Here is an 11,398-nt window from a genome sequence, read left to right as displayed (position 1 = left end):
AGCTCTCTACTTGCAAGGACAGGGAAATAAATTTTTAAAAAATATATAAATCAAATTTCTAAGTTTTAAAAAATCTAAAAAGAAATCATATAGCTAGTAATGTATCTCAGAATCATGCAAATTTTCAATCAAAAAAACTGTGCATTTCAGGCTGCATAAAAATAATAAAATTGTAGATCTGAGCATAGTGATTTCAAAAATCACTAAAATAAGACAGAATTTGTCATTTTTGTGCAAACTCAGATTGAAAAACATTTGAAGTTGAGCTTTTGCATCGTTTGTGAGATATATCATTATCTACTTTTAGAATTTTGTTTCATAACTTTTGAAACCTGTAAATATTTTTTTCTAATTTTCTAATACGGAGAGAGCATTAATGCTAGGGAGCCCAAATGACTTTTCGCAAGGACAGGGCCTTTCCATCTTTGGCACCCAGAGCATATGCTAGCGATTTTTGAAAAGGCTTTTACAAGCAGTTTGAAATCTTAATAAAAATTGAGTAAAATACATGGCGCGTCACTAAACTCGGCAGCCTCGCCCGCCTCAATTATCGTACTCAAGAATACGCGAAATACTGTCACTGCATACGGCTGGATGTCCCATCAACGGTCACCACGTGTCGACGCATTCTGCCCGGCGGTGCGCATTTGGGGCCCACAGTCAGTCGCGGGAGGGCGTTTCGTGGCCGGTTGGAGAAGGGGGGGTAAATTGAAAAACCGACGCTGCTACTTATATCCCCAATTCGGCCAGCAATTCCCCATTCGGCACATAGAACCCTAGCCCCAGAAATCGCTGGCGTAGCGATTTAATCGCCGGAGTTGTCGTCGCGGGTCGTCGGAGACGAGTTGGTGGCCGCAATGTCTGCATCCAGCTCGGTCCGCTCTTCGATGTTCCGTGGTGAGCCATACATTCCACTGGTTCCCTGCCCCGGATGCGGCGTCACCGTGAAGCGGTATGTCTACGGTACCGACGACCACAACGGCTGGGTGTTCTACAAGTGCAAAAAGCATGGGGTAAGCAATGAACTTTGGCTTATGTGTGCTGCATTTCTGGATTTTTGGATTCTCTGAGAGTGTTGGCTGGTCTGTTGCATGTCGGATTTTGATTTTTATTTTTTGTAATCTAACAGAATGGCTGCAACTTTTGGCACTGGGAGCTGTAGTACGTTGAGTATCTGTGTGAGAATGATTATCTGAATGGTGATGCATTTGTTGATACCCATGGATGGGCAGAGGAGAGGAGGGGAAGCTCTAGAGCTAAGGAAGAAAGAAAGAGAAGTGACAATGCCAGGCAATGATGAGCTGGTGAAGAAGAATTTGGTCTCAGTGGTTGATCTGCTGACTGAAGCAGTTCTTCTTCTCAAAGTTGTAGTAGGTCTGTTAGGTGTGGTTTGTGTGATGCTTATGCAGCAGAAGTAAAGCTGCAAGTGTTATGTGTTGATGAATGTGTGTGTTGCTTTTGAATAAGCTATGATAATGTATTTGTGTGTTGCTCCATGTGTCTGTATGTTTGAACAAGGAGTACTCTTGAACAAGCTATGAAAGTTGGAACCTTTCTGTGAATTGTCTTTGTGTTTATGTGAAGCAAGTTCTGTTCAAAATTCAGTGAATTGTCTATGTATTTGTGTGAAGCAAATTCTGTTCCAATGCAGTGAAACTGTCAAGATATAGCTTGTTGTCTTGACCTGACACAGTGAATCCAGAAAGCAATTTTGTGTGTGAAACTGTCAAGACAATGTATCAAACTAAGATATTGTATCAAACTAATTAATCCAGAAAGCAATGATGTCTTGCACAACACATTTCATTAATACCAAACACTTCAGGTGATCATTCAGGAAAGTCATTACATAGCATTTAACCTGGCACTTCACTAGAAGCAAAATAAGACAATTAAACCTGGCATTTAGTTATAGTCTTACACATGTGATCTACTGACCATAAAGTACTAAGATTACAACATACTGCAGTACATATTACACATTTTTGCGTGGTGGCCTAAATTCATCAAACATGTTGCCCCTCTTGGCAACAGTTGGGACAGGCTCGATTGTCTTGATCAGCCTGGCTCATCTTTGCAGAGTATTTGGCTCTCTTGGCAGCTTTAAGATCAGCAGCTTCCTTCCTCTGAGCAATCTTTCTTTCTTTATCTTCCCTTTTTCTCTTCACTGCAAGTTCTTCCTTGGTCTCTGCAATGAACTTCTTAGTTTCCTCCCTGGCCTTCCTGGTGTACTCTGCCTGAGCTTTTCTTTCTTCCCTTTTAGCAGCAGCTTGTATTGCTCTGGTTTGAGCTAGCTCAGCATTCTTCTTCTCTTGCTCTATCTTCCTGACAATAGCTTCTTCTTCCTTTCTCAGTTGTGCTTCATACTTTGCCTCCAGTATTGCAATCTTCCTCTCCTCCTGAGCTTTGTTCCTCTCTTGTTGCATTGCCAGCAACTGCTGAGCCAACACTCCTTGCAGTGTAGAAGATCTGGCCTGAGGAGGTAGTATTCTTTGGGCATTTTGTAGGAAGCTTGACTCAGGGATAGGCCATGTGTCAGTTGTTCTAGACACAGGTCTCTGCAAACATAGATTGCATCATTATCATGTCAAGCACAAGCAAAGTGAAATGTGAGAGGAGGGACACATGAAGCAAAACATACCTGTTGTATCATTTCATCAACAGCAAGATTAGTCATTTTGTGAAAATTTAATATTATGCGCACATAAAGTCATTTCATGAAAAATTAATATTTTATATGTCATGTGTAAAAAAACAAATTTTGGTGCTTAAAAAAGCTTTTGATAGACTTTTTTTATTTTTTACAAAGAACACACAAAAAAATCAGTTTTCCGCCAAACTTGGTGTGCACATATAATGCCAACATATACACGTCAAATTTTTGTTCAGATTTTTTAACATTTTAAAATATTTTTTTTGAGTAGCAGGAGCATATGCTCCCAAGTTTAAAAGTGAATTTCCGTGCAGGTGTTCTCTATTTTCTCAACTAACAAAGTTACATCTTCCGAACTTTGAATTTTTTACTACCTCTCTCCATATAAAGATGTTGCAAATTTGTCTAAATTTAGATGCATCATTTTAGTATATATACATTCGAATTTAGATAAATATTCGACATCCTTTTATGGATGGAGGGAGTAAAAAAATTCCATACATGCATAAAATGGGTAGAAACTTAACCTTGTAAGTTCTGGTACAAAAAAACTTATCATACACATAAGTGCAAAAGTCATTAAAGATGTTATTTTACAGTAGATTCAAGTACATGCGGTAACTCATCTCTAAACTTTTGGGCAGGGCTAGGAATCGGAGTCCGATTCTAGCTTCCCATCGGACTAGTACCCAATATAATTGGCAAGCATTTTCTCTGTAGTCCATGCTCTCTTTGGTTGGCACGAGAACTGGCGATGCCGGCAAGGTGCCAAGGTGTATATGCAAGGCTTCAAGGCCCACCGTAATCACATGTTGTGCTCGGGAATTCTTCCTAGGCTTGAGAGTTGAGATCGACAAGAGAAAGATCTTTACTATCGACAAGTCAGAATATTCCCTTGCTAAATTTGCACTGTCCAGGATTTTCGGCCCTGTTGGCAGTTGAACTGTCTCGGTGATTGTACTTCACAATTATAATTTCCCTGTCTCGATGGGTCAACATGCACATTTGTGGGTATCCGTCAATGTTCGTCGTCTGTGTAAACTTTCAAATTTCTCTGGTAGGGACTAGATGTTTTGATTGTGATTTTTTGTTTTGCGGTTGCATATACTGGGTATCCGTTCAGGCTCACATTTATGGTAATGAGAATTGAGATAAATCTTGGAAAGCTCTGCACACAAAGCCTGTACATCGGAGGAAACAATCAACGCCGGACTGGCGGACAACTCTATCTCGCTTGCCAAGACCGATATTGCACAGATATTGCAAGCTCTAGCTCTGCGATTCAGAAATGAACGAGAACTAAGCCGTATGCCCCAGCAACTATAAGGTACAAATATCAGAGGAAATGAGCATGGCAAAGAGGCCAAGTTTTCATAAACTGGGCAAATCGGCAACAACAGCCTGCAAAAGGAACCATACTCTTCAGTTCTCAGACTCTCACAAACACGTCTTCAATCAGAAGGAAGTTGACAGCAAGAGTATTACAAAAGGAACAGACCCACCCACACACAATTGCAAATATCATCCCAGCGGCAAAACAAATAAATGGCGGCCTGGCATTTTTACTTTACAACATCGCATCCACGGTACAAAAACAACAACAATAGATCCGAGTTAACCCGCTTCAGACTCCAAGACCAGTGCGGAACAACGGTGTCTTCGTCCTGGCAACACACACGCACACATGGTTGTGTCAAAGGCCATCGCCAGTTCTTCTCTGTCTTAGCAGCGCATCGGCCCTGGTTAGGGTCCCAACAGATGGGGATTTGGCTGCAGAGTTCCACGTTGCAGCGTCAAAGAATCATCTACCTAGTAGTTTCTTCCTCCTCTGTATTGTTGCATCTCCTGCAAAGCATGTTGAAACACGATCAGGATTTGACTCAGGCATGACTGCTGCATTCCAACGTAATGGCGCTCGAATGTACAAGTCACTACGAAGTCATGTATGTCAGACTTACAGGTGCATAATAATAGACGGGACGAGTCTGCCCCATCATCATCTGCTGCCCGTACTGCAGGTAAGAAACAAAGCTAGTTAGCCTCAACACTGAAACTAGCAGGATAGTAGCAATAGCATTAGTGATCTCGGCAGCTTATATTCAGTTAATCAGCAAGTGTGCCGCCAGGCAACTTGACTCGGGTGGAGGAGGAATAGCTAATAGTAATAAAATGTAACGCAATAAAAGGATACCAATGTATAACATCATGACAAGTAACTGTACAGATCCAACAGAATCCCAGCTCTACTTGTGTAATTCTTAGATACAACCAATTGCAGAATTGGAAAACCAAGCATAGCAGCAGATCATCAAACAATATGTCAAAACATGGTATGTGGAGGTGAAATGCAAGTAAGAACGTATAGCGGATCAAATAATAAGTCAAAACATGATACGTGGAGCTCAAAAGCATGTAATATTGTATAGCGAACTTCATTTCAGGTAAGCTGTCTCACCTGTTGCCCAGAAGGATGCATGTAACCCTGGGGAGGAGGTGGAGGTCCAGGTTGAGCATTGTAAACCATAGGCTGGACACCATACGCCTGCGGAAACTGCAATATAATTACCATTACATGGTAAGGCAATAGAAAATTATATATATGCAAAACACACGAAAAATTTCTGTAAATCACTGTCAATTGGTTAGAAGTTAGCACAACCTTTCTACAAGGGAGATACAAAATAGTACTCCGTCCATCCCAAAATAACTTGCTCAACTTTGTCTAGATACGTAAGTATAGACGCATTGTAGTTATAGATACATTCGTATCTAGAAAATTTTGAGCAAGTTATTTTGGGACGGAGGGAGTATTTAAAATTTTCAAGGACCATCCCATAACAAGTTAAATGTACTCCCTCCGGTCCATAATAAGCGTCGGGGATTTAGTATAAATATAAAGTTAGGACAGCTTTGTATTAAATCCCTGACAGTTATTATGGGTCGGAGGGAGTAGCTAGGGTCATTTAAGGATATATACTATGAAACTTTGTTGAACTGAAAGCACGCATGGAAGCATGACCAGATATTTTTCCCTGTAACTAACATTCTTGGTTGCAGAAATTTCTGTAACTAAGCAGACCCATCACCACCTATGTGCACCTTAGGAAAGCACAGCAATAGTGAAAGGCCACAGCAATTAAGAAAAGTTGTTCAATAGGAATTATTACAACACCAACAGCTTGATTAGTAGGTAACTAAACTCCAGTGCCAACTCAACTACTTGGCACACTGCCACTCTTCACATTTCTTTTGAAACAAAACTCAACAAATAGGTCCATAATTCAAACTACACTTGAACTCAAATGTTGCACCCATTTCATATAAAATGGTAGGTAGCTAAGAAAATGTGTGTTAAAAATAGTAGAAACTCACCCCCATGCCAACTGGTAAACCAGGTCCAGGAGTAGTTGGCATGCTATTAGGATAATAGTATGTTGAATCAGGCGCTGGAGGATTAGGTGGCCTCAGAGGAGAAGTCAAGGGAGTGAAAGCCTTAGCATTTGGGTTCAACTTGAATTCCTGGTCCAGAAATACCAATTGTCAGTGCCCTTGACACAAGTGAGCAATAAGATACCAAGGCAAAAAAACATGGCCAGATATAATACGCATATCTTCATCACATCCTGACCTTAGCATTTGGGTTCAAAGTTGATTTGTCCGAGCTAAGAGATCCCATCGAAGAGCTTGGTGACAAGCCTGGAGCACTCGCAGCTGAGTTCGCAGCAACACGCTCGGATGTTGATGATGTAGAACTACCAGGTATTTGAGAAGAATTAACGTATTCAGGCGCCGAATGAAGTTTGCTGGGTACAGCAGAATCTGGTGCCAAACCATCTGGTGACTTGTCTCCTTGGCCAGAAGATGAAGGTTCAGATGCACGCAACCTTGAAGATGCCCCTTCCGGATCTGTCACAAGATTACGAAATTATTATATGCTTGCTACTGAAAACAATTCATGGAATTTGGAATGTTGCAGCTGAAGGAAACTGATATTAACAAGGCCACTAGATTTTGATATAAAGATGCTTATAGAGGAAACACCGTGCCATTCCAAAACAGCCTCAAGAAGCACCTTACGTGCACATGGGTCAAACAGAAAGACGAGCTTTATATCATTTAATGGGTGAAAGAAACCAAGGGACATTGTTAACAATAATAATAAAGAGTGGATCTAAGTCTACCCCCTCCATTAAAATAGGCCAGGCGTGCCACGCAATCTAATAAGCTTAAATCTTGAAATGTTGTAATCCACTTGGCACAGAATAGTGAAGAAATGAATCCATCAATTGAAATGTTACTTACATTCAAGTAATGACTATTTTGGGACAGAGGGAGTACAATTTATCACCGGTCAATACAACGTAACAGAACAATACACCGTGATATTTATAGTCTAATTCAACTATATCTCATACAAAGGCCCAAAGTACCACACAAAACCCACAGAATCGAGAATAACCATTAATTATAGAGCTAACAGCACATGAAAATCCTAGCGACAATGATACATTTTGAACAGGTCAAGGGAATGGATTTATGGAACTTCCAAATGAGGCATAAATTTGCTGCTCACCTTCAGAAACCAGCGGTCTACCCCCTTCAGATAACTGTTAAAATGAACAAGAAAACAGGAAAACCTAAATTCAGGTACGAAAAGAACATGTTTTCATAAACATATTAACAAAAAATGTCTGTATTCAGGCACGAGCAGTGCTTGTATTATCAAAAAGAAAGCTTACAGTATTCTCAGGTCGCAAGTTCCTGTTGTCTTTGTCACTGCTGCTATCTTTACTTCGCTTGTCATCCAACCTAAGGTCATAGTAATGTGTCAATCGGTATGCTACAGATTAATATTGTTTTACAGAAGTCCACTATCCTAGAGTGTCTCTTCTAGGGATGTCAGGTATACGGCAGTTCATTGGGAGAAGGGTATTTAACCAGTGACTTGAGTGCAAAACAGACCATAAGCACCACAGTTCCAGATTCACAAATTGGTGATATGCTGGTCGCTGCTGGCAAACCGCAGAGGTAACTTGCAACCTATGCAGAAAAAAAGTTTATACCTGTTGGGATCAGCAGGAAAAGGCTTGTTTGATTGGTATTCAGATGCTAGCACGCTAGTTGCAGCAGTGACAGGCAAATGGGTACCACCAAATATATGGGAAGATGATTCTTCGTCCTGAAGGTCAAAAATACAAACTGAAACGTTTAACAGGTGATGGAATTTAAATAATATGGGCATAGATAAATGCATTAAATTATTTCCATACTATTGTTGATGAAAATACCTGCAAATCCTTGGTATCAATGCTGCCTGGTCTGGTAAGCGGATCAAAAGGATGTGCACTGCTTGGGACATTCATAAAGGATTTAAGTTTGGAAGTATCAGTATCCCTGCGAACTGCAGAATATTTTATCTCTTCATCCTGCTCCAAGTCTTCATCCACGTATATACCTCTTTCCTGTGTAAGTAGCCTCAACATTTCAAACATTTCGTCTATATTACTGTGTTTGAATTGTATATCTTTGCACGGTTTACTAACACTTCATCTAATGTCCATGAAGCATAGCACAAGCAGAGTGGGTGTAGCAAAAAAAAATTGTGAAACTAAAAAACACCTTTATCGTAAGCATTTGTAATTCCATAACTTGATTGTGTATGTAAAAAGGGAGGCGGGAGGAGACGCATAGAGACCTACCTCAGCAAGATGGAGATCCTCTGTATCTTCACCCTCTATTTCTCGGGCTATCCTTGAAGCATGTTTTTCAAGCTCTCTCATATGAGGACCTCGCTCAAGTTTTGTGGTATACAGGTCTTCATTAAAAGTACTCTTTACCCCAAACAAAGCTGCATTTGTTTCAAACTGGTCCCAGCTCCTACCAACATATTGACTATTAATCATCATGATGACAAGATCAATATAAGAACAAGAAAAATATGTAATACACCAGCATTTTCATGATATAAATACAGAAATGCCCTTTCCATCAAGGGATGTTCAAGAATCGTCCAAACGATCATCGTATCTAACAAGTTACTAATGATGTGAGCACAGATGACAGCGAGATCTCCGTCTAAAACAGTAAATTTATGCACGAGTTTTGCAACACTGATCTAAACAAAATTTGCCAACTCAGTGGCAAAGCAATATATTTTTCATAACTTGCTAAGATCCTATAAGGAAAGAATACTTGTCTCTGTTTGTATAACACCAATTATACATCGCATCAAGATGAAATAATTAACAGAATGTAAGTATGTCACAAGGAAGATTTACATGCAAGGTTTTTCAGTTGTGACTCAAAAGTGAGCGGTCAACGCTGCGACTCAGTGTTATAGTCGACGAAAGTCGCTGTATAGTAGCCATAAGTCGCAGTATAGTCGCAAATCGCCGTAATTTTGAGAAAACAACTCGGCAACTACACAGCGACTATACAACGACTATACAGTGACTCAAAAGCCATGTTTACATGTAGTGACTATTAGCAGCTAATTGAGGAACAAATCTAGGACACTCAAGTAAACGTTATTATTGCTTCCATGGCCATTTGCATCATAATGAGAAGATTGGATGTTACAAATAAACGTAAAGATAAGCCTCTCACTTAATTTTTCAGTACCTATGCCCCTTTCTGTCAAATTTTTCCAATTCGATGCAATCTGAATCTCCTTCATCTGGTGCCCAGCGTTCAAGCTCCCTCTCTTCAGGGAAGTGAGAACGAGAGATGGCAGAATCTATCATTAAGTCTTTCCTTTTGTCATGAACAGGACCTTTTGGCAGCTCATCACCACCAAGTGTTACATCCTATAATTTATCAAGAGACAGTCATTACTAGCACAAAGAAGGCAATATTACAAAGCAATAGTTCATGCAACATGCATGTTAAGTCCAAAGTCACATCCATGGTGTCCACAAAAACCAACAATGAAGCAAGCAAAGAACTATAGCCACGGTCAAGTGACTTCATTAGTTGTTTGCATCTTTGTTTGCTAGTTAGGGGAACAAACCTTTGCAAAAACTTGAACAAGGTCTCGCCCTGGTATTATCATAGTATCGGGCTTTCTCAAAACATCAGCAGGATTACTTTGTCCTCCCACAGAAGTATCCTTTATCAGCTGTGCCATTTTCAGCACAATTCCTGCGACAAGAGCTTGATTCTAAGTACATTTACAGAACGCAAGAACAAAATGCAATCGCATCAAGGGAGAAGTGAAAAGGTGCTAAAGAGTTTTTTTCAAGAAAAGAAACACAAGGATAGATCGAAATACAAGGAGAAAGAACTGTACCAAAGTCTTTATCAGTGTTTGTGGCATGGAAGATTCCAGAGATGACAGACCCATTCTTGACATGCACATCCACATGATGCCCAGTGAACTGCGTCATAACATAGACTAGACGATCCCGCGAAGGGCTCGTAAGCCCTAGTTTGCCTCCGTTTTCTGAACGCAAAACAGAACATTATCAACAGCAGCTCACGAGCAGCATATAACGCGTAGAAATGGGATTCAGATGCTCACCCGCGCTGGTAAAACCACCGGATGAAGACCTCATCAGGTGTGATTTACTGTCCTGCCTTCCGCTGTCAAGCTTCCGGTGCGGGGCTCCGTTGGCGGAAGCCCTGAGAGGCGCCTGCTGCTGCTGACGACTCATCGTCCCTGCACACACAACGTCACGAGGCTCAGCTTTGCTGCTGCGTATGCAAGGTAAGAAAATTATGCTGTGATAATGAGCATTCGGAGAAGTGAGAAATGAAGCAGCAGATCAGTAGTGAACCATTCGTTCTATATAGATGACCCTAAAGCATACAGTCGAACCTTGCAACAATGTCTACCCCTTGTGGACAAAACCAAACCAGATGAGCACCGCCCACTGGGCTGGGCTGTGCTGTGCATGCACACAGCACAATGAGCAGCGCCTCAATGGTCTCCAGCAACTTATACCACCACGCTACTTCAGCACTGGCTGGAGCGTGATCGGGAGCGGGAGCTACACGCGCGCAGGCAGTCAGCCAAAACCAATGCACGGGGAATGGGTATGACAATCCAAAGCATCCCCCGCCAGCAGCAGAAGCTACTAGCGGGGCCGGAAGCGGGCGAGAATCCGGCCGGATCAACGGGCCTTCCACAGAGATCCCTCTCCGCGGATCGCTCCCCCGATCCCGCAGATCTAAGCCTACGCAGCGCCCACGAGCTGCAGCGAGCAGGCGCGAGCGCGAGCAAGCGCCGCTCGCCGGGCCGTGCGGATCCAGCCATGGTAACAGAGCGTTGAGGAGGAGGAGGGGGGGAGAGGCGGGTCTCGCGCGCGAGCGTACCTGCGGCGGCGAAGCGCTAGGGTTTCGGGGCCCGCGGGATCGGGACCGCCGGAGGAGGCGGGAGGGCGGGAGATCCCGGGGCGGGGTCCGCTGGCGGGGGGAGCGGATCCGCGGCGGCGGCCGGAACCCTGGCGGCGGCGGCGGCGCGGGCGGAGGCGAGAGGAGGCAGGCGAGCGGAAATGGAATGGATCGGTGGTCTCTGCGGGGGGCGAGCCACGAGGTTTTGGCTGGCGCGAGCCGAGCCGATGCGAGCCGATCTGACGTGAGGTGAGCTGGCTCCGGGCCTACTGCGGTCGCCGTGAGTCAGCGACGGTAGCCGCGTTATCGTTACCGTTACCGGTAGGCGGTAGCCAGCAAGGATGCAAGTGGGACGGACCTTCCCGACAATCCCGCCTACCGTCTTCAGCAAAGCCCATTTATTCCGCCTCCCGT

At 42.8% G+C, this 11,398-nt stretch overlaps 1 protein-coding gene across 2 annotated transcripts; it reads right to left on the bottom strand.

Annotated features, from left to right (window-relative positions):
* Positions 1-3,987: 3,987 nt before the first annotated feature.
* On the bottom strand, positions 3,988-10,308 carry LOC124691508 (polyadenylate-binding protein-interacting protein 4-like). 2 transcript variants are annotated; one of them, XM_047224790.1, is made up of 14 exons: positions 10,173-10,308; positions 9,942-10,094; positions 9,663-9,793; positions 9,275-9,459; positions 8,353-8,530; positions 7,942-8,115; positions 7,717-7,832; positions 7,393-7,462; positions 7,227-7,260; positions 6,282-6,559; positions 6,026-6,172; positions 5,109-5,204; positions 4,612-4,665; positions 3,988-4,498 (listed from the first exon to the last, which is right to left on the bottom strand). In XM_047224790.1, the coding sequence occupies exons 1-14, from the start codon at positions 10,303-10,305 to the stop codon at positions 4,463-4,465; spliced, it is 1,785 nt and encodes a 594-aa protein (XP_047080746.1). In that variant the 5' UTR covers positions 10,306-10,308; the 3' UTR covers positions 3,988-4,462. The 2 variants fall into 2 exon arrangements, with proteins under 2 accessions (XP_047080746.1, XP_047080747.1); XM_047224791.1 differs by having other exon boundaries at positions 5,109-5,195.
* Positions 10,309-11,398: the final 1,090 nt, after the last annotated feature.

Source organism: Lolium rigidum, chromosome 2, assembly GCF_022539505.1.
Source record: "Lolium rigidum isolate FL_2022 chromosome 2, APGP_CSIRO_Lrig_0.1, whole genome shotgun sequence".
Classification (NCBI taxonomy): Eukaryota; Viridiplantae; Streptophyta; class Magnoliopsida; order Poales; family Poaceae; genus Lolium; species Lolium rigidum.
The sequence above is the reverse complement of the archived record's forward strand: the minus strand, read 5'-3'. Positions and strand labels throughout refer to the sequence as shown.

What these genes read in the sequence shown, in the direction of transcription:
- LOC124691508 (XM_047224790.1), bottom strand. Translation starts at nt 10,305, where the DNA reads ATGAGTCGTCAGCAGCAGCAGGCGCCTCTCAGGGCTTCCGCCAACGGA. An exon ending in TTTGACAGAAAGGGGCATAG is followed by an intron (nt 8,531 to 9,274) that starts GTACTGAAAAAT and finishes ATATGTTGGTAG; the next exon opens with GAGCTGGGACCAGTTTGAAA. An exon ending in GTTTACCAGTTGGCATGGGG is followed by an intron (nt 5,205 to 6,025) that starts GTGAGTTTCTAC and finishes ATTATATTGCAG; the next exon opens with TTTCCGCAGGCGTATGGTGT.